Source organism: Paramisgurnus dabryanus, chromosome 10 (assembly GCF_030506205.2).
Source record: "Paramisgurnus dabryanus chromosome 10, PD_genome_1.1, whole genome shotgun sequence".
NCBI lineage: Eukaryota > Metazoa > Chordata > Actinopteri > Cypriniformes > Cobitidae > Paramisgurnus > Paramisgurnus dabryanus.
Window position 1 is genome coordinate 25,292,109 of NC_133346.1, and position 23,597 is coordinate 25,315,705.

Here is a 23,597-nt window from a genome sequence, read left to right on the forward strand (position 1 = left end):
TGTGTTTTTGTAGGATTCACTCTCTACAATTTAGCCAATGGTATAAATCAAAGGTTCTCAACTAGTGGGTTATGTCTGAAGGTAGTTAGTAGTTAGAAATCCAAAAAGTCGTCAACTTTTAAAAAGCATTTTATATATTCCCATTTAAACTCTAAGGTATTTGATACAGATTTTCTGCTTCTTGGTTAAAGCAGGTGGAACAGTGGTTCAATGGATAGCACAGTTGCCTCACAGCAAAAAGATCCCGGTTTGACCCCCGGCTGGGTCAGGAGGTCACTCTGTGTGGAGTTTGCATGTATTTGCTGGGTTAGCGTGGGCTTACTCTAGCTGCTCTGGTTTCCTCACAATTAAAAAACATGCAGGTTAGGTAAAAATGCCAAATTGTCTTTCTCTAATTTGTGCATAAGTCAACCGGTTCTTGCCATAAAGATAGCCATAGATGCTGGAATGGCATTATAAAATAAATTATGTGGTACAAGCCAAATTAAGCAGATGTCGGCATTGAAAACTATACAAGAAAAAACGACCTAGACTACAATTAATACAGGTAATCACATTTTAAAACTTTATTGTTTAAAACTCAAGAGTCTTAAAGCAAAACTAGTTGAGAACCATTGGTTTACAATAAGATAGCTTTGTCCTTTGCAGTGAGGTTTTTGTTTTCAAAGGAAGCTGGTATTAATAACATAATAATTGTAATTTGTTAAGAACAAAATAGCGTATTTCCATAAAATCATGAAAATCTCAAGAGTGCTAACTAAAATCAGCAATGTCTCGTCAACTAAGCTAACAACAGCATGCTGCGGTTACTGGCAACATCATAATAAAAGTGCAAAGGGTAGGTTGAATTTGTTTTTGGCTCTGAATTTACTGCCGATATATTAAGTTTGCATGGACACAGTGACGTCACTGAAAACTGCCATTAATAAGAAGCATGCCACGTTTAAGCAATGCATGATATACACACTGAGTCGATATTAACTCACAATCATCTGCACTCTTCCCCAAGCATTATACGCCATGGAGATTAATGTCGAAAAGGATCGGAAGACCGGCACTACCAAGATTCTCTCCGCCTCAGCCGTCAGCCCACAGGAAGCCCATCAGCGAGGCATCAAGGTCTACGATGATGGCCGCAAAGTAATCTATGAGGTGCGTTCCGGAGGGTCTGCTACAATCGAGAATGGCACGCATCCCTGGAGCACAAGTGAAGTGGACGAATTGATGCAGCAAGTAGGCCAGCCTCACCAACGAAGCGATGTTGCACGGGTAACCGTCACGCCAGCCGAGTTGCAGTCATCAGAAACACCATTGAGTACCAAAGAGGCCAAGCAAGATGAGCAACAAATCTCTAGCAATACCCAGGAAAGCTACGAGGATGAGGTGAATGAGACTCCACAGGCCTCAGCGGACAAACCAGTGACCATGATCTTTATGGGCTACCACAGCATAGAAGATGAGGAGGAAACCAAGAAGCTGCTTGGCTTTGATGGTACAATCAAGGCCGAGATCGTCCTTATTGATGAAGACGATGAGAAATCTCTTCGTGAGAAGACCGTCACTGACATCTCCAATATTGATGGCAATGCTGCAGACCTCGTGTCAGGCCGGCCTCTTTCTGATACCAGTGAACTGTCTTCAGAGGGCAAAGATGAAACTTCAACCAAGGAACTGCCACCTACAGGTATTGAAAAGAAAAAACGCTGCCAGTGCTGTACTATCATGTGACCTTTCTCCCACAACTTCTTTTTTCTGGAGCACATATTGTACCAAGTTTCTGTACTCCCTAAAATCCAATTTCACCCTGTTACTAACAGCACCTTCACCCTGTGACGTAAGAGAAATGCACTTCTTGCTCTTTTCTGATCTGTTTTTCCAAAACTCTTTGGTTCTTTTGCTGAAGTGTTTACGAATTGAACAGCTTGTTGACGGTACATTTTTAAGATAAGTATACGTTGTTACCCCTTGAAAAACAATTTATTATTACTTTGATTATCTTTTAAATAGAATGTTTACGTTCACATTTATGCATTTGGCAGAGGCTTTTATCTAAAGCAATTCACAGACATTCAAGCTATGAGTATTATCAATTTGTGTTCCCTGGGAATTGAACCTATGACTTTGGAATTGCTAGTGCTACCGTATGAACCTACAGGAATATAGAAAATATGTGTGGAAAAGAGAACAAATGTAATGTAAATGTAAAACAGTTAAATACAGGACAATCCTACACCTTAATGTAAACAAGGTTAGATAAATTCATAGTGCATTGTGTAGCATAGAGTTTACATACAAACACTGTAGTTTAAAAATATCTCCCATTTTTTAATTATACAAAAAATCACACCATATCAGAGTAGAGTTATACAAACAGATGTTTGGAAGTTATTATTACACACTGTCAGAAATAAAGGTATAAAACTGTAGCTTTTTTGTCACTGGGATGGTACCCTCTAGGGCAGGGCTATTCAAATCTTACCCTGGAGGGCCAGAGCACTGCATAGTTTAGCTCCAACCCTAATCAAAGTTAACCACCTGTGATTTTCTAGTGATCATGAAGACCTTGATTAGCTTGCTCAGGTATGTTTGATCAGAGTTAGAGCTAAACTATGCAGTGCTCCGGCCCTCCACGGTGAGATTGGAATAGACCTGCTCTAGGGTTCATTTTTGTATCTTTATATAGAATACATTGGAATGTTGTACCTTTTGGGGTACAGTTTTATAATCTAAGGATCTATTGTGTGCCTTTAATGATCAATTTTGTACTAGTTAAATGTTGGAATACAAAACATTTAACTGTACCTTTAAAGATGCACACTAGGTCCTTAAAGGGATAGTTGAAGGAATAGTCTACTCATTTTCAATATTAAAATATGTTATTACCTTAACTAAGAACTGTTGAATCATCCCTCTGTCATCTGTGTGTGTGCACGTAAGCGCTGGAGCGCACTGCGAAGCTACGATAGCATTTAGCTTAGCCCCATTGGTGGTACAAAATAAAACATAGCGCTTTTCTAAAGAGGAACTATATTGTATGGCGTAATAGCACTTTTGGGAGTACTTCGACTCGCCTGAAAAGTCCGCTCCCCTTCTCACTCTCATAATGGGAGAGGGAGGGTGTTACTGCGCCGAGTCGAAGTACTCCCAAAAGTGCTATTACGCCATAAAATATAATTACTCTTTTAAATCCGCTTAGAAAAGCGCTATGTTTTATTTTGTACCACCAAACTTGCTCGTATAACTACTCGTCTTAAATAGGAAAAACGTTGATGTGTTTTGTCACTTCTAACTTTATCTCTAAATGGTACCATTGAATGAATGGGGCTAAGCTAAATGCTATCGTAGCGTCGCAGCGCGCTCCAGCGCTTACGTGCACACACACAGATGACAGAGGGATGATTCAACAGTTCTTAGTTAAGGTAATAACATATTTTAATATTGAAAATGAGTAGACTATTCCTTTAACCCAAAAATTAAAATTCTGTTATCATTTACTCATCCTCATGTTGTTCTAAATCTGTATAATGCTTTTTTTATTCTGTTGAACACAAAAGAAGATATTTTGATGGTAATAATAATGGTAAGCACACAGTAGACTTTACCCAGTGACTTCCATAGTATTTGTTTATCCTACTATGGAAGTCAAAGGGTACAGTCTACTGTGTGATTATCATTATTTCAAAAAGAATAAAGAAACTCATACAGATTAGAAGAACATGAGGCTGAGTTAATGATAACATACTTTTCTTTTTTGGGTGAACTATCACTTTGAGGTACAGTAATGTACCAAAAAGGGACAACATTGTATTATGTTTTGTATACCTGTAAAGGTACAAGCCCGAACCAGAAAATGTCAAATGTTGTACCTTTTTCCTGACAGTGTATTTTACTGTAGCCTTATTGAATATTTTTCAGCCATAATCACGAGCTTCGATTGTCTACGATTCCTTTGTTTACAAAACCGGATATATTTTTCCAACATGAATGGAGACAAAGCAAAGTTATATATGCCCATTTTCTTACTGACCATTTGGAAATGCATTTACCTTTCTGTGCCTCTTAGGCATTTGTCATTTTTAATGTTTTCACCCACAGAAAAGAAAGACAAGAAAACAAAGCATTAAAAATTAACTTAAAAGGAGATTTGAATCCTCAGACGATCTGAATCTATCAGGCAGAGTGGAAGCAGTCCAACAGCACAAAATTTTTAAAGCAACTAGGTATGCTAGTCACTGCCATTAAAGCATATACATTTTTGTAGGAATAAAAATCTTTGTCATGGCACATAGATAAGGTCTAGATTATATACAATAAAGTAAATAAGGTGCTAAATATACTTGAATCTATTTGATATTTATGTGAAGAGTATAAATGCCATCTGCGATTGTGCAAAGATATGTGCAAAAGCTTCCACCAGCAGACAGATCTTTAAATAAAATATATTGTTGATACTCACATTTATTATAAAAACCTTGGCATTACAAACAAAGCAATTTTAATAGTTCCATAAAGCCACAGTCTTTGCATATTGGTTTATATATAGATCTCTATCCACATTAAGATGGGATGAATGAAAGTATTTTAACATATTTTAACAAATTATGCTTTTACCTTTGACGCAACTTTGAAAAACGCTCATAATCTAATCTGTATTTAAAGAAACACGATGATCCACTAAGCATGAAAAGTAGATAAACATAATCAAGTAATAAGATTACAGTTGCATATAATATCATATGCATACCTGTAGATGAAGAATGTACACATGGCACACACTCATGATGAGTGTTCTCCACATTTATTTGTGTAGGGGTTGAAATATAAAAATGACTTTATTAAATGCACATTTTAGCATATTTACGATAAAATCCCATGCAGATTTCCCAGTATGGTCTCCAGGGACATATCTAAGTCATTACATTATGTAATACCAGCTGCCTTTCTGTTTCTGTCTTAACCTATCCATTAGTCTTGTCATTTTGGCGGAGTGATTTATTGAGTGCCATATTTCTATAAAAATGATGTTCAGACTGTAAAATTGAAAGTCAGTTTTCAAAACCTGGTCATCTTTATATATGTACCTCTCGTACAAGTGGGTTTTGCAAACTAGGAAATTCCACAACCTGTGCCAAAACAACACAGGAAGTTAATGCAGGATATGTCGAAGGGATGTACTAAATATGCAATAGGCTTTAACACTAGAGAATAGAAAGCCACAAAACTCAGATTTCCATTTTGTTTAGGTCTTTTGGACTTTTGGGGAATTTCATGTTGATCATCTGTTGATCAGTATGTTTACACAATGTAGTTACTTCAAAATATATAGACATAAATATAGACACAAATTACATAGACACCTCTCAGTGTAATGCTACAGTGATTTTAAGGTTGTCTACCAAGAGTTTCAGCCCCAAACTGCCAAACTGCAGATTCAGTCATGAACTTTCACTTAATAATTCTGTTCTGAAAATACTACTGCTATGCTTCATAATTTAAGATTCTGCTGTATTTTTGTAATCTTGAGGTGTCATTTTTAATTGTCCCAATTGCTTACCGTAATTATAACATTTTCTTTCTGTGTATCATCTTCTTTCTCACACACTTCTCTCTCCTGTATGGACTGCCAGCAGTGATGCTGTAACATTGGCTTTACTTAATTTATTTTTTCATTGTATGTTGTAATTAGTCCAATAAACAGCATTTTTTCAACAAATCTACTTTCCTGTGTCTATGCTGTGGTTCTTTCTCTAACTAATCCATCAGGTCATTTCTACTACCACTTTCCTTATCCATACTGTTATCCCTCACACATTTCTGGAAATCACTAACTTCAGAACAGTCTGTTCGGCCTGTATCACACTGCATGAACATCGAGTTTAAACCTCACCAAATCATTTTTTTCTGGCTCACGACTAAAAGCTGACACTTATGAATTTACTACAGGTTTCCTATCTACATTAATGTCATTAAATAAAGAGCAACAATAAGTATAAGTAGCTAATAATCCTGTTTATTTTCTTTATATATAGATTTTAGGAATAGTAATAGGTTGAATTACTTAAATCCAGATAAAGTACTACACTACACTTTTAAAAATAAAGTTGCTTCATGATGCCATAGATAAAAATGTTTTGGCTGAATGGTTCCATAAAGAACCTTCAACATCTGAAGTTTCACAAATGGATATTCTATGGCATCGCTGTAATAAAAAACTTTAAAGCACCTTTATTTTTAAGAGTGTACCCATAATCCTTAAGTAAACTTGACCAGTCAGAGAACTTGCTGTAAAAAATCTTTCTCTTACTTTACAAAAGCAGCAACTTTGTAAACTGCCACTCAAGCACACAACCTATAAATAATTTAGTATCCATACTGAAAAATCCAGCAAAGACCACCATAAACTGAAAGCTGGTTTTAGCTGGTTTAGGTGGCAGTAGCTGGTCTAAGCTGGTCCTCCCAGCCTGGCAAAGCTGGTGGGACAGCTGGCTTTCCAGCCTGACCAGCTAATTCCAGCTAGACCAGCTTAAAAATTGACCAAAACACAGCTTGACTAGCTTAAAATGTGACCAAAACACAGCTTGACCAGCTTAAAAAGTGACCAAATTACAGCTAAACCAGCTTGCTACACCAGCAACACTCTACCTGCTCCCGAGAGGGAATGCCTATTAAACATGTGCACGAGAGAGCATGCACGAGCCTAGTTCTTCTCTTCGCTCTGTTTACAAGTTGCTGTCGGCTTGGCATGGCTCATACATTGAGATGTTTCCCGTGTCTGCGCGGTTCGTGACTTGTGTCAGGGCTAGCATCGCTAATCAAAGCTTACATCAACTTTTACTAGCAGTGATTTTAAATGGATTTCTTCAAATAGCATGCCAAACTTTACCTGTCGAGTAGAAACTTCGCAACTGAAGCATCAGTGGGAATCCCAGCCTGTGCTTTTAGCGCACGCCAGTAGTGAAATATTCCCCCCAAAAACACTCTGGTCTTGTTTTTTCTTTAGAGCCCTTTCTCTTCTTGTCATACAATTCGTGGACACTTTTTCTCTTGTGACCCTCAGACATTTTGAATAAACACGGTAAGAACGTGACCTTCAATGAATGGCTGAAACCACACATATACACCTGGAAGTGCACATGTGCAGAAAGCAAACCTAGGGACGAGCACGTACGACGGCCTTACGTAAACATATCACCAGAATGATTAACAACTGGGATGACCAATAGTTTTGATGATCCAGCTGGAAAAAGAAAATCTTCAGCTATACCTTTAACATAAGGTTATCTCTCGTAAACTGTCCCTGTAAAATCTGTAAGACACTTTAATCAGCTAAATCTGGGAAGATGCTGTCATGGCAAAATTTAAGTTTAATGCACAATTTACATAAGTCACAGATCAGTTTAAGGAATATTTATTAAAGAAAAACAGTACGTTTTTTTTTTTTTAGAAGCAGCCACGTGTGTTATTCAAAACTCTGTATATGACATAGAAAAACTACAAACAATTATCTGCTTTAATTATGAGAACATTTACTAATTAAAATATCCACAACAGAAGACTTTTAGAAACACATGTGAGTTAGAAAATAGTGCTAGTATTTGTAGAAAATAAAAACATCTGGGTTGTTATTGACAAATCTGTTTCATGTTCACTGACCACTCAATGAGTCTAATACAAACATGCAATGAGAGACGGTTCTGGCAGACAGAAGTGCAAACAGACAGAGGACATGCTGACTAAATCTGTCTAACCTAATTCACTAATGTTTATCACCGCTGCTCCATTAACAGAGACATATAATACTTTAAACTGATTCTCAAAAACATATATTCACTGTAACATTTTTACTAAAATTTGAAAACAATAAATATGGTAAGTGTATGTATTTATGTATGTATGTATATATGTGTAGATTTTAAAATATTACATAAAAACATGATGAAATGATGAAACAAATTTCTAGAACAAAAGGCTCACAATTAAGCAGAATCATATGCTTTAATGAGGCAAATATCGGCAAGCTTTTGCAAGGGTTAGGTTTAGGGAAACAAGCCTGTATGTTTACAGTATGTGTAAAAGAGTGAGACAGAGAGAAAGCTAGCATAGTGAGTAAACCTACAGTAATTCGCATTTTATACCCACCTCAGATTCTTCACCTTTAACATTTGGCCTGTGTGTGGGCTGCTCGTATAAACATGCACAGCTGACCCCGGTACATCCTACTTTATTTAATTCTGTTACGCACATATTATCATACCAGCTCATTTGTCATGAACAACCTGAGAGACACAGGAGAATGAAACATTTCAAATAATTATGTGACAGGTTTACAGTCATAGCTGACAATCTGTGAACAGCTTTTGCCGCAATAATACACTCTAAAATGGTGGGTTATGGAACAGCTTTAAATACACCCAAATTTTTTATATTTGACCCAATAGGTTAAAACAACCCAGCATATGTTAAATTACAACCAACTCAGCATAGGTTAAATTACAACCCAGTGGGTTTGTGTTTGTCCTTTTTGGGGTTTAAAATAATCCAGCATGTTTTAGCATGTATGCACCGACAGAGATATTTTAAATTAATATATTTATTATTTGACTTGCAGATCAAATTGAAGATCATTTATTATAGTTATTATAGTATAGGATTACCCAAATACAATAAAAAACCTGACCAACCTTTATTATTTTTTATTTGTTGCAATGGAAACAAATAAATAGGTTAATACAGTATCAATATACTTCAAGGTGAACATGTTAGGGACGCCAGTTTGTGTTGAAAAGTGGTGGGGACAAAAGATCAGATGAAAAAACATTACAGCAGGACGGGAAAAATATTGAATAACGGCGCATCAAAAATGGGCATAGTGTAGGCCTTTCAACAACACAAAAATACTCAGCATAAAACCCTCAACAATGTTGACTACACATGTAACACTCCCTACAACACCAGCTCAACCGAACAGTGCCAAAGCACCATACTGTAAAAATCATAATTTCAACATATGTGACCCTGAACCACAAAACCAGTCGTACACTGCAAAAAATTATTTTCAAGAAAAAATGTTCTTTGAATGTTTGTCTTGTTTTCAGTAAAATATCTAAAAATTCTTAAATTAAGATGCTTTTTCTTGATGCGCAAAATAACCTAAGAAAATAAGTCTAGTTTTTAGACCAAAAATACAAATGTAAGTGATTTTGTGCATAAAACAAGCAAAAAAAATTGCAAATTGGGTAAGCAAAAAAATCTTGAACATTTTCTAAATTCAAGAAAAATTCTGATTGTTTTGCTCGTTTTATGCACAAAATCACTTACTACTAAATTAGATTTTTGCTCATCAAGAAAAAGCATCTAAATTTAAGAATTTTTAGATATTTTTACTGAAAACAAACAAAAAAAATACTAAGATTTTTTTCTTGAAAAACTGACTTTCTTACCTAGTATTTTTGTCTTGTTTTCAGTAGAAATATCTAAAAATTCTTAAATCAAGATGTATTTTCCTGATGAGCAAAATGACCTAAGAAAATAAGTTTAAATTGTTTATATTTATTAAGAATTTTAGATATTTCTACTGAAAACAAGACAAAAATACTAAGTAAGAAGGTCATTTTTGCAGTAGAAGTCGCACAGGTATTGTTTGATTTTTTCAGAACATTTTAACCAAATGCTTCCAAAAAGTGGTGGGGACAAAATCAGCCATTTCAAAAAGTGGTGGGGACATGTCCCCAGCGTCCCCAGTGTAAATGACACCTATACACCTTTTTGCATGACACTCTTCTTCATTGGAAACCCTGTGATTAATTAAAGGGGAAATTGCCCTTGCAACTAATGTAAGTAATATTGATTATTCCCAATGTGGATGTTTGGCTATTAGCTACTGTATAAGAATATAAACTACAATATGTAATCCCGGCAATGATATGACACATAATCATGACAACAAGACATTACTGGGTCTAAGCAATACTCGCTGGGATACTACAGGTGCAAGGACATTTGAAGAAAATGATCAGTACTCTGTTATGCTGACATGTTTCCATCTAGTAGGCCTACATGAACATGCTATTTTTCTATTATGGCAGTTTGCTTAAATAAATTATTGGGTGATGTTTTGTTACAGGTAGTGAGAAGGCTCGTTCAGTACTGCTGACTGCAGAGAATGGACTGTATCCGACAACAACTTCACGATTTAAAGATGTTCTGGTAGGTCCCCAGGTGACCATAGTCACAGTGCCATCTGTTAAAACTTTCAGTCTTGACTTTCAACCTCTTTATAGTCTTTGCTTATGCTCTAATACCTAATACTTTAACCTACATCTAAGATGGTACATTAATTGAATCGCATTCAGTTAAATGTCTAGACTGGCAAATCAGTGTTCACAGAAATCAATACCCATTAATGCTTAATGTGAACCCCGTAGTGATTATTGACAAAAATAAATGCACCTTATGTATGTATGTGCTTATAATGTGAACACAAGCCTCAGTCACCAGTCTATGAGGAGCATTTGTATGCCCCTCCGGATGTTCTCCATGCAACATCTTTCAAATGCATTGGAAGTGACAGTTTGGTACAGATGGCTTTGTTTGCATCTGGACAATGTACTTGACGCCTGTTTCCTCTCTTATTAAATCTGCCATAATAAGAACTTCACTGCATTGTTAAGATGGTTAATGGGAAGTTATCTTTGTACCTGCTATTAAGACAACTTAACCTAGATATGTTTAATACAGTTCTGTTAATAATTAATTAAAATAAATATTACAGATAAGGGCTTCAGGAAAAAAACTATTATATTATACTGCTGATATGATATATGGTACTTTTGATTATCCAGACATGCATACAGACATTCCATGCATGCCTTTAAGTCTTTTAACTTTTCCTCTGTCCACGGTGGGACATTGTTGCAAAGCGTAATTGTTCTAGAGAATGTGCGATGCATGAAAAAGGCCTGGCTTTCAACATTTCACCGCTGACCCCCCTGCGTCTGCGTTCGCTGGAGTGGAAACAAAGGCAGGATGGGGGCCAGATTGAATGGGAGAGCTGTAATCCGAGCTCATTGTGATCAGCTCCTCGTTGCGCTAGAATGTGAGAGAAACGTCCGCGCGGCTCCAGTGCTGCTCTAGTCATTCATTATTCAGCGGGCGCGTGCTGATCGGGAGACGGAGACGCGCGCTGGTCGCCGGTGCCTAAAAGCGCTCAATGTCAAAGTCGCTGCAGCAGCGCGTGCCACCGTGCGTGCTACACTGACGCATTTACATCGCGAAGACTTAAGTACAGACTCACATAGTCTCAGAAGCGTTTTATTTCTTCAATCTACGGTTGCGGAGTCGATAAGACAGTCGAAGCTGCTGGGTGGTCAGAGGTAACCTTTCTTTTTACATTATTAACTAATATTTGCGTGATGCAGGTATATGGACTGTGTGCGGAATTGACGTTTAGCTGATCATAAATGTTGCAAACGCGATGGTTTAGAATGTGTAGACTATTTCCTCTAATAGCCTATAATATAGTGCATTGAGAAGTAAAATAAGACGCTGCAAGTGGTCAGATGTCTTGCAAAATTTCACTGCGTGTGTGTGTGTGCAAGTGACTTTTGCTTTTTCTTTATTTGCATTTGTGCAGTTAAAGTTACACTTTTTTTAATGCAAAAAATAGATTTCACTTTAAAGTGTGCCTGTTGCTATTTATCTTGCAATTTTATTGATTTTAACTGCTTTACTTATGTAGTAGCTATGCTAGTTATTGTTGTAGTCTGTCATGCAGTGTGTCCTTAGGTCTGACATGCACTGATAGGAGTGTATTCAAGAATTTTGGTTTCTAAAGAGTTGTTTATTATTTCATAATACCTTTTTGAAAGGGCCCATGTGGATATGATTTAATAAAGCTACTTTGTAAACTGAATAGGCCTACATAAGATGAACCAGGAAAAGTGCAAATTCTAATTTCTACTGTTAAACAAACAAATAATTACTGAGGATACACAAGCGATGATACAACAGAAGCTGAAGGCATAACTATATCTCATATACCAAGACTTGACAGTTGAGGTATAGAGTTTGTTTCAAGTTACAGCTTTTCTGGTAAAGATCCACCCATTTACACAGGATGAGAGCATCTAAGTTTTGTAAAACATTGTCCAGTCATAGTTTATTCCTTTGTTTAAATATCTTCAAAACCTGTGTGTTTTAATAAATTTTGGAGCATCATTGGCATTGTCCCCATTTTTGTTTCTTATCAGTAAAGTGTTTTTGGTTGATTGTGCACCTGCCCACATGTGCACATTGTTTGAAGTTGTATTTTCTTGTATAACCATGGAGACTTCCAGTCATTATTGTTATGCTGGTCTATTATTTTGGTCAAATCTTTTTCTATTCAAATAAATATGCTGAATATAATCTTGGGTTTTTAATGTGCAAGACAAGCTTACTGCATCAAACAAACTCTTGAATAACTTCGAAAGATTTTATTCGGCACAAAACAGTGACTATTGCTTCCCCTAAAAGCCTGTACGCATCTACACATTTCTTAACAGTTATCCAGTCATTCCAGAACAGTAATTTTAGTTTTTACAGATATAAGTCTTACAGTATTTGTGAGCTGTTTATGCATCATACATTCTGTAAATGGTCCCACCACATAACTTACATTATCATATGCTACAACTAGAGACACAATTGCTGAAGAACAGCAAGTTGACACTACTGATAGTTAATTGCCTTTTAAAGTGTAGACGTAGCTATTGAAAGTGACCTTCACTTTCGGTAATCACACCAGGTCAACTTACTTCTTAATTACTGAATGGGAAGGTAGGTTAGACAGATATGACTTCTGGAAGCCCATATTCTAAAGCATAGATTTGAATTGTCATAATAATAAAAGGAATGCTGTTACACAAGGCCAATGTTGGCAAAATTTCATTAACCGTAAAAGTGAAAGTTTGTGTATAAATAAAAGATCCAAAAAAAGCCAATAATCCAAAACATTTTTTTTTTTTTTGGAATTGTGAAATACTGGTTACAATAACTGCCCTAATGTGATTCCAGGAAATAGTGCTTTTGTGAAACATATGCAAGAATTTTATGTTTGGCTGTCAACTGTCCGAGACTAAGCTGATTTTTCCAAAATATTACAAGAATAGGTAATTGCCAAGACAGTAGAAAATGTCCATCACGATTTGTTCTACCATTCACCCTTCACTACAAGAAAATACAAGAAAACCGTGGTTTTGTGTTCTGACATTATATCTTAATGGGAAGTAGAAAGGATGTTAGCAGCTGGGCGATTTCTCTGCTGTGTAAATGGAAGGATTGTCGTATAGATTTGAGCTCAGGGGTATCATTTACTCTGCGGTTAGAAACCAGGACAGTTAAACCCGTGGGGTATATTCCACTTTGTTGTCCACTGAAGTCTGTGGAACTTTATCACTATTCTATCACTAGTCTGTAGCTTTTACACAGCATGGATGGTCAGCTGTGGTGGCTGTTTTATTTCTCTATCACCTGCGACTCTATTTCCAGGAAAAGTATTTCGCAACACTGTGTATCAGCTCTGTGGGGTGCTTCTGGTGCTGTTCCTGTCGCTGATCATTGTCTTTGGCAGCGAAGCAACACAATATCTGTCCTAGAAAAGCACCCACCCTATTATTATCTAGAGGAAAAACATACTTAATGATAAGAACTCTAATCTCATTTTAGTGACAATCACAAATTAATAGTCAACCATTCAGTCACTCCAGAGCAATCACATTAGATTCATGTATCAAAAAAATCCAATGTATGGTGCTTTGAGTCCTTGGCAATATTTGGTTCAATTTAGCCAACTAAAGTATAGTACAGCATACAGACGTAGTGGAAAATATTTCATCTTTATTATTTTTTGGGGTAACATACAGTATGACACTAAGCTGGGACTGTGTTGTTCAATACAAATCCAGCTTGGTAGCTTCTATTACAAGCAGCTGAAAACTCATCACAATTATTTTATTAATAAAACATGTTCATGCTATTATTAGAATTCAATTGGCTTTGAACCCATATTGATGTATTAACCATGAATTTAACACTGTCTAACACTGTGTATTAAACTCTGCCATAGCCATGGTTAGGGGCATCTAAATTAGGCATCAGATGCCATCGACTGGAACTATTTGCTTAGAGTTATTACTATTAGCTGCTCACCCCAAATTGCTAAAATTTGACAACAGCTTGTAACTTTATGATGTCAGAAAACCATATCCCATCTTAGCTTGACACATTGTCCTTGATGCATAAAGCATCAAAGTAGGAACAAGTCTTAGGATTAAATGACAGATTCTCTTAAAATGGTGCAGTTGGCACTTCAAAAGGCGGTCCATGGTGGTATTACCGGGGTCCTTCAAATATTGTCTGAGTTGAATAAGTATATACATATACAGTATTGAAAGCAGGCATTTTAAACAAGCATGCATTAATATTCTAATAATAAATGTTAAAACCAAAACGATTATTTTAATATCTTTGTAAAGTTATCAATAAGCATCATATTAAAATTATGTCAATCCAGTCTTAATTTAATACATGTAGTGGGGGGTCCCTGCAACTCTTTATCCATTAAGGCTTCTTTGGCCTAATAAAGGTTGAAGAGATCTGTTTTAGTCATCTTTCCATTCAGAAATGACCAGGATCCTGGGATCTGGCTTTTTTGTAATTTGGAATCCATGCATATACTGTACTAGATTAGCATTCACTTTGTGACCATATATTATGATACATGCTTGCTATGAATATATCAGTCCAACTATAATCCTACAGTTTGTTTATGTTTTATATTGACACCAGAGGGGCATTGAGTGGCACTGGAGATAATGAAGGTGCAGGCCTGGGCTTATTTACACTCTCTAAATAGACCAGGTAATCAGGGACGGAAATAGGATTGTGAGATACAGTGATTATCTGTCTGTAACACGTTACACTCAGCTTGCCTCACAAGAACAAGTGATGCTGTGTTTTTCTATACTGGATGTACAGATCTAGATGAAAGAATTATGTTTAATATGGTTTTGAAGGCAGCCCTCAGGACAAACAGCAGCTAATTGAGTTTGTGATGTGGTCACTGAGCGTTGAAGCTGATGAAAGCAGGATTGCAGTCAGAATCTGCATTTAGAAGTCGATAGGCCATGGTGCCGGTCATGCAAACAGGATTAATCCATATGTGCAACTGTTTTAACCAGGTCACGTTTAAGGCCACCTCATGGGAAATTAAATGGCATTCCAGGTACTGTAAGGGTCATGATTAAAGCTGTAGATACTGTATGTTTAAATAAATTATTTGATTTTGGCTTTATGGTGTTTCTGCTGAAGCAATATTTATTATGAATTAAAGATTACCTGTATGATTTATGGACATAGCTCTTTTATGAGAATACAGTTGCACTAAAATGTATTTGGATTACTTTGTTCACATTTAAAAAGTATATTATAGGTGTAACTTAAGTGTATGCAGTATATGCTGTAATAATCTATGCTTATTTACTGTGTTTAATCAATTATAAAAAGACCTGTTTATGTACAGTATGTTCCTGTATTTAGTAATTCAATATATGAATCTTGTAAATGTATTAACAATAACTTATCTAATCCTAAAAAAATATGTTGTGCCTTATTTTGAGTTTATTGTCAATTGTCCTCATAATAATGTTTAGTAGGATTATGCACCAGTTAAAGCAACCTGGTTATATAATGACAGCTTTAACCTCCTTCAGTTATAAGGCTTAGCAGAAAGAAATCTATAGATGCAAATGAATTCATCTGCACCTTTGATTAAAGTCCAACGATAAATACATTTTACTGCTGCATTTTAAAAGTCACTTTTAAACATGCATCTAATGTGTAGTTGTGTACAGTTGTGGCCAAAAATATTAGCACCCTTGGTAAATATGATCAAATAAGGCTGTGAAAATTCATCTGCATTGTTAATCCTTTTGATTTTTTATTAACAAAATTCAAAAAATTTATTCTTTTATTGGATAATAAGAATTTAAAGTGGGAGGAAATATGATTATGAAATAAATGTTTTTCTCTAATACACATTGTCCACAATTATTGGCACCCTTTTATTCAATACTATTTAAAACCTCCATTTGCCAGTTTAACAGGTCTAAATTTTCTCCTATAATGCCTGGTGAGGTAAGAAAACACATGACAAGAGATCAGAGACCATTCCTTCATCCAGAATCACTTCAGACCTTTTAGATTCCCAGCTCCATGTTGGTGCTTCTCATCTTCAGTTCACTCATCTCATTTTCTGTGGGGTTCAGGTCAGAAGAGTGGAATGGCTTTGGCAGAAGCTTGGTTTTGGGCTCAGTGACCCATTTTTGTGTTGTTTTTGAGGTTTGTGTTTTGGTTATTTTACAGTTAGAGGATCATTATAAGAATTCTATAACAGAGTCAGTCACCTACTGATTTTTTATCTGTTGGTATTTGATAGAATCCACGATGCCATGTATTTTAACAAGATGTCCAGAACCTCCAGCAGAAATATAGGCCCACAACATAAAAAACACAGCAGTATATTTCATTGTACACATGGGGTACTTTTTTTCTCTGTGTTTACCAAACCCATCTTGAGTGTTTGCTGCTAAAAAGCTCATTTTTTAGTTTCATCTGACCATAGAAGCCATTGCCATTTAAAGTTCCAGTCATGGCTGATAACCGAATATGCTTTAGTTTGCTTTTGAATGAGCTCAGAGAATTTTTCTTGTAACCCTCCCAAACAACATGTGTTGATGTAGGTTCTGTCTGACAATTTTTTTAAAGGTTTTCTGAACCAGAGACTCAACAATTTTCTGCAATTCTCCAGCTGTGACCCTAGGAGAGTCTTTAGCTACTCAAACTCATTAGGACGATATAGGCACACGTCCTCTTCCAGGCAGTTTTGTAACATTTTCTTATGGTTGGAAATTCTTAATTATTGCCCTGATGATGGAAATGGTCATTTTCACTGCTCTAGCTCTTTTCTTAAAGCCATTTTACCAATTTGTGTAGCTCAATTATCTTTTGCTGCACATCAGAAATATATTCTTTGGTTTTTCTCATTGTGAGTGATGATTAAGGGAATTTAGGCTTTGTTTCCCCTCCTCTTTATATTTCTGTGAAACAGAAGCCAGAGCTGAATGATTTTGTGTTTAGCTTAGTTGTAAAGCATTGTGTTCAAACCGAGGGAACACACATCCTGATGAAAGCAATTATATCTTGTAATGCACTGTAAGGTGCTTTCGATAAACATATTCTATGCGTGGGGAATGGAGCAATGTTTTTGTCTAAATAAAGTTTTCTGAATGTGTTTCCCAGAGCTGCCTTCATGCTCAAACACTGCCTTCAAGGTCATTGCCTCATGAGGCAGCAAGGCAACAATTCATCTGCTTAAGCTTTCAGATATATATCAGCCAATATATACCAACCATCATTACATCTCATGATTTGGACACTGTATAGTACTTTTTTTTAGTAAAATATTAAATGTTTTTACAATATTCGTGTGCTGTTTACTTTTATGCTTACCAGAGTTGGTACTGTTAGATTAGAAATATAATAACCATAGGCAGAGCTTGCCAGTGGCTAAAAGGATTTTTATAAAAAAAGTTTATTAATATTATTAATATTAATATTAATTTAGGTTTTCATACATTTTAAAACGTTACTTTGCAAGATAATTTGTAAAACAATTGTTAATCTGTAAATAATATGTGTATTTATGAAAAGGGGGTGCTCAGTAATGTCACCTCAGGGTTTTCCGGTATATGCATTCTGCCCGCTACGCCTGTGTTTATGGCTTAAAGGGATACAGCAAACAAATGTCATGCTTTTTTCATCCTAATACTACCTCCAAATTTAATCATAACATTTTTGCCATTTGCTATATCCCTTCTAGACAAAAGCTGCAGCTGATAAAATTAGGCTACCTAATATCCGCCCTGCAAGACTGGCTATCTTAAATAGACAAATAAAGTCCTTCCATGATTCGCATTGTTCACTCATTTTTAAATAAATAAAATATCAAAATTTTCCCCAGGGGTTAAGTTACATGTGCAAATAGCATTAAATCAACAGAACATGATGATTATGTCTCTGTTTGGACAAAAATAAGCCTACTCGAAATATGTTTCACTTGAATAATTATCAGATTAACAAAACAAATTAAAACGTAGCCTAACCTATCTGATTAACCTATCTGACCTATACGCGCTCCAAAACCGACGCAGCAGAAAGTACACCATGTTTTTTTATGATTTAAAAGAAGCACAATCTTTTCTTCTTATTGTGAGTGTACACAAATAAAAGTACCATTTAGAGTTTCGAATTTTGTTTTACCTTTATCTGTATGACCACAATTTAAGGTGCAAGCTCATCATCGTATGTTCACCGGCGTTTATACAAGGGCGCAGCGCAGGGCGGCAAGAAAAAACATTAATCTTTTGTTTAACATTACACTTTTTATTTAACATATTTCTTGAGCTGCACTCATATCATCAAGTTATCAGGCCATTAGTTAACCCTTGTATTGTGTTCGATTTTTGTGACGATTTTGATGGAGCGGGTCAAATTGACCCGCATTGGATTCAATGCAATTCCGTAAATATCACGTTATGAAAAACAAGAAGGGATTAGGTATGAACAGAACCATTTTAGTATCAGTCTTTGTCACACATTATAAACACTTTAAATTAAAAAGTAAGATTTAAAAAAATGCATTTAACCACAATTTTTAACATGTTTGTTTTAACAAATGTTGCACAAAAACTGTTGCAACATTTAACATTTTAAATTTTAATTCAACATGTTTTTTTTAACATACCTGTGTTTAAGACATCCTAAATGAACAATTTAAAGTTGCTGTGAAATGAAATGAAGCTTTTCTTTTTCTAAAAAGGTTAATCTTTTGTTCTTGAGGCTCATAGTACAAATTCAAGAAATCACTGTTTACATGATGTGCACACATCAAGCATGTGCTTTCTGACCTCTTGCATTTTACACAAATGATGCTTATTTTGGTGTCATGTTTTGTGGGGCACAGCTGGCATCACCTGTATTCACATCTGGATTTACTGTGGGTCTGAATTCATCTGCTTTACATAGTATTTCATATACATTGAAAATAGAAATGATAGTTCACATTTACTTTTCTGTGTCTGAGGAAGTCTTTATCAGTACTGAAAATAGTGAGGAAAAGCTAACTTTTCCCTTTCCAAGGTAGTAAAACACCAAAATATACGCAATAAATGTATTTAATTTGTGTTTATACAGTTGCCTTGGAACAAACAAATATGGGTCAAATTGACCCGCGAACATCAAAATCGTACCAAAAATCATTTTTTGTGCTAAAAAAACCCACTTCAAAACACATCAGTGTATCCTAACTTTGCATGCATGTTCATGGCCCTAAATGAGAAAAAGTGATACAACTTCTGGAAGAAAACTGAAACTTAAGTAGTATTTCATATACATTGTAAATAGAAATTATAGCTCACTTTTACCATCTGTGTCTGTAAAAGTCTTTTTCAGTACTCAAAATAGTGAGGAGAAGCATTTTTACCCCCATTTCAGGATAGTAAAACACCAATATAACAACAAACACTAAAAATATATATTTAATTTAGGTCTATGCAGTTGCTTTGGAGCAAAACAAAATGCGGGTCAAATTGACCCGCGAACCTCAAAATCGTTACAAAATTATTTTGGTACACTTCAAAAAATATCAGCATGTCTAAACTTTGCATGCATGTTCATGGCCATAAATGAGAAAAAGTCAGAAAATTTCAAAAATAAAATCACAGGTTAACTGGTTTATCCGACAGCTGAAAAATCAAAACGGGTCAAATTGACCCGGAACATAATATAAGGGTTAAACAAGCACAGCGCACTGCTGCACCTCAGATCCCCACTCAAAAAGTTTCACATTAAATTAAGATAACTGTCTAAAACCAAAAGGTAGGATAAATACTGAATACTACTTACACAGGACTGCCAGACATTAATAGTAGGCTATTAATCTGTTTGGGAGTAAAATCTACATTATTCCTAAAGGAAGAGAAAGAAGTAATATTGAACTTGAGGCAGATGGAGAGACTGTGTTTCATCTGTTTATAGATGGAACAGCAGGGCTCGCAGGCGGGTTGAATAATATTAACCTGTCATTTGCAAATCGGGAATCAATAGGCATCAATAAGGAATCAATTTGCGGTTCAGCCGGGCTTTCTTTATGTCAATCGGCCTGGGACTGGAATTAAATTATGCTGATGTCGGTAACGGGCCGGGTGTTCTGTAAATAACTGTGGCTGCAGGTTATGACTCTGCCAGCCTAAAGTTAAACATGCAAACTAAGTAGTAAAAAATATTTTTAGAAAATATATTTTAGAACAAACAAAGAAAAGCAGTATATTGTATTTTGAATTGGGATGTGTTTTAGAAGCAAAGAGAAAATGAACTAACCCTGGGCTTGTTTTCTTGCAGTGTAGGGCCTCTTAACTTTAAAATAATTGTTGTTTATATTTACTGTCCAACTGTAAATCGTTGGTGTCTTCAAAATTTGATCACTGTTTATAATAAAAATGGATTCAGTGGGAGTAATTTCTCTAGTATTAATATTATTAACCTCTTCAACCCTGAGGACCCTGTCCCGGGTCCAAAATTTCGTATTTTGACTTAATATAAAAGATTCTTTTAATCTTTAATGCTCCGTCATGGACCCCAGTAACACATATGAGATACTGTTTGAAAGCTTAGAGTCTCTACTTTCTGCAGATATGCATCACTTTGACATATCTTTTACTGTAAGAAAGTTATTTACACTAAATTTACACTATCACCCATCCAATATTTTTTGATATCATATAATATTCACATATTTCATATTTTTCAAAAATGACAAACATGGGCAAATCTTATATCAAATGAAAGCTCTCACTCTCAGGAATAAGGCTGCAGCGTTATTTTTGTTGTAATATCAACACATATCCAACAATCATCGAATGAATAATAAGGTAAAAAATTGTCTTTTGTAAACATATGTGAAACTTGAGTGTGAACTGCCTCAGATAGCACATATAGCCACAAATGATACACCATCTTTTATCTTAGGTCCTACTCTAAACAATGAGTCCATTCACAGCATTTTCTTTGGTTGTTTGCATAATTAATCCCTAGCTTTTTATTATATGTGCAAAACAAAAAATTAATATTTTTATGAAAAATGTATTTCCGCACCCTTCAGTAAAATAAGAATATCTTTTGAATGCGACATGATAAAGAGTTCATTATTTTTTTGGGTGTTTACTGTCTGCTGCTGCTAACAACCAGAACTGTCTGCAGTCTGCTAGAGCACCCAGAACCAGAGTTATACACTATCAAAGACAGTGTTTACAACATAAAAAATCAAATTTGGTGTTTCATCATATGAAAAACAACATAAATAACAATATTTGTCACAAACAGCAGCTTTTTATGTAACTTCAAAGGGTTTTCTTTAAAATGATATAAAGAAATTGCATTTATTCCACTGTATGTGGTTATGGTAGCACTTCAAATGTTTTTTGGCAGAAATTGTACACCATAAGCGTATTATTCCTCCCATCAGTTGGAGTAAAATAACTTTTGCATATATTATGATAGAGAAAAAATTCCTTTTTCCTCTGTAAGCTGACAATTGCTGGAATCAAACAAAACTGTCTGCAGGGACCTGAGATACCCAGGACCAGAGTTATATACTTTCAAATAAAAACTTTAGAAAAAAAACATAAAAAGCGCCTATTTATTATTGTGTTTATTAGAGGCCTGACATCACATACAACCATGATTAGCACTTTCAACAGTGTTTTATGTAATTTCAAAGGGTTTCCTGTAAAATGATACCAACCTTTTGTATGTAAACCTCTGCATGTGGGTATGGGAAGCTTTTGAAATTGGGTAGGCCAAATCCTGGCGAAAATCCCCAAAATAGCTTCAGGGTGTAAGAAAATGGTCCTCATTCAAAAACCTTTGTAAAACATTATCATGTTTAGTTTTTATCTAACATTCAGACTTTTATTTTAATGTAGTCAACAAAAATGTTATTCATTTTAATTAACTAGTTTGCTGTAAAAGCACATGTTCTGGTATAGATTCTATGATAGACCAGTCTGCTTCCCCAAGCTCAAATGTCAAGCTACGCCTATGATACTAACATCAAGTTTTAGCGAAAATATACAAGGGTGATGGTTGTGACATTAAAGGACACACGTTTTGGGGAGACAACACACAGTACTTTGTAGAAACTCTGTGAATTATAATGCAAAAACCAAAAGCAATAACACCCAACAAATGGAGAAGAGATGTCTCTACAAAGAACGAATAATATGTATTTTATTGACCTCACCTTGGTATTTAAGCCACCAAATATTGACATCTGAGATATCAGTATGGTTTAAAACATTTGGAAAAAAAAATTCATGTAAGGTTGACACTTGCATAGAATTGTTTATATGTCAGTCTCCCACCCATTCACTTTTAAATGAGGATCCTATTTGTGTGGCATGCATTGTAAAATGCAACATAAATTTCAAATGTTCAAAAACCCCTTTGTTTCACATGTGATCACATGTTTTTTGCACATGTGAGACACTGTACATGCGGTACAAATAGGAAGAACATGTGAAATGCATATGTTTCTTCTGTAAGAGCAGGTTTGCTTTATATTTGGAGTTTTGCTTATAAGGTTTTTATTTCACTTAAAAGGAACCAAACTGTGTAAACACAAGACTGCAAGGTGGCTCAAAATAGGTTTGTGTTGAGCTTATTTCAGGCCAGTATGCCATGCTGATTGCATGTGTATTGCATATGCACGAGTGAAAAAGCACAATGTCAGATCTGATATAAATCATGGCTGTTTCTGTCATGAGGACACTTTCATTCACACCTGCTATCTAGATCAAAGAGAAACTCACCATCAGCTGTTATGAAGTAGAATAGATTAAAACCATGGCAACAGATATGCAGTTTTTAATGAGTAAAAGGGAAGAGGCGCAGTGCATTGTGGGAAACAAATTCAAATGTTCATTAGCTCACATCAAAAGGACACTGTCTATTCTCAGTGCCAACGTTTGAAAAGTTAAAATGTTGTTGTTAAGCTAGTCAAATAAAGCGAGTTGTATTGCTAGGAGGATCCCATGCTGACCGCAGCACATTACATTGGAAAAGCCAAAAGTCCTGAATGTGCACTATTGAGAAATCATCCTCCCCATTGGCTAGATAATCCTCCTGGATGTTCATCCCAGTGTCTCTGTTTGGATTGTGTCCATAAATACTGTAAATAGTTCACCAAAAACTCTCTTTATTTTCTCGTAGTTCATGTTTTTCAGATTTGTTGCTTTTCTTCTGTTTCTGTGGGACTCAAAAAGAGAAGCTCGCATTTATGATGTTTTTCCAATTGCTACCATGATTAAGTGGCATTGAAGTGTGTGTAATATTCATAAGCGGATATTGTGATTCCGGGCTGATTTGGATCTGTAAAATCTCACACACAGAGCCTTTCTTTTCATGTCTCCCCAGCATTGAGCCTTTTGTTGAGCTGTTTATAA

The 23,597-nt window shown here is 35.5% G+C and overlaps 1 protein-coding gene across 4 annotated transcripts in view; it reads left to right on the top strand.

Moving 5' to 3' along the window:
* palm2akap2 (PALM2 and AKAP2 fusion) overlaps nucleotides 1-23,597 on the top strand; it is a 162,388-nt gene that overhangs the window by 106,923 nt on the left and 31,868 nt on the right. For 3 of the 4 annotated variants that reach the window (XM_065240587.2, XM_065240588.2, XM_065240589.2), the window contains 2 exons: nucleotides 1,010-1,684; nucleotides 10,124-10,206. In XM_065240587.2, the coding sequence (XP_065096659.1) occupies nucleotides 1,010-1,684; nucleotides 10,124-10,206 (758 nt within the window). The remainder of the gene's footprint in view (nucleotides 1-1,009; nucleotides 1,685-10,123; nucleotides 10,207-23,597) is intronic. The other variant, XM_065240590.2, reaches the window with a different exon arrangement.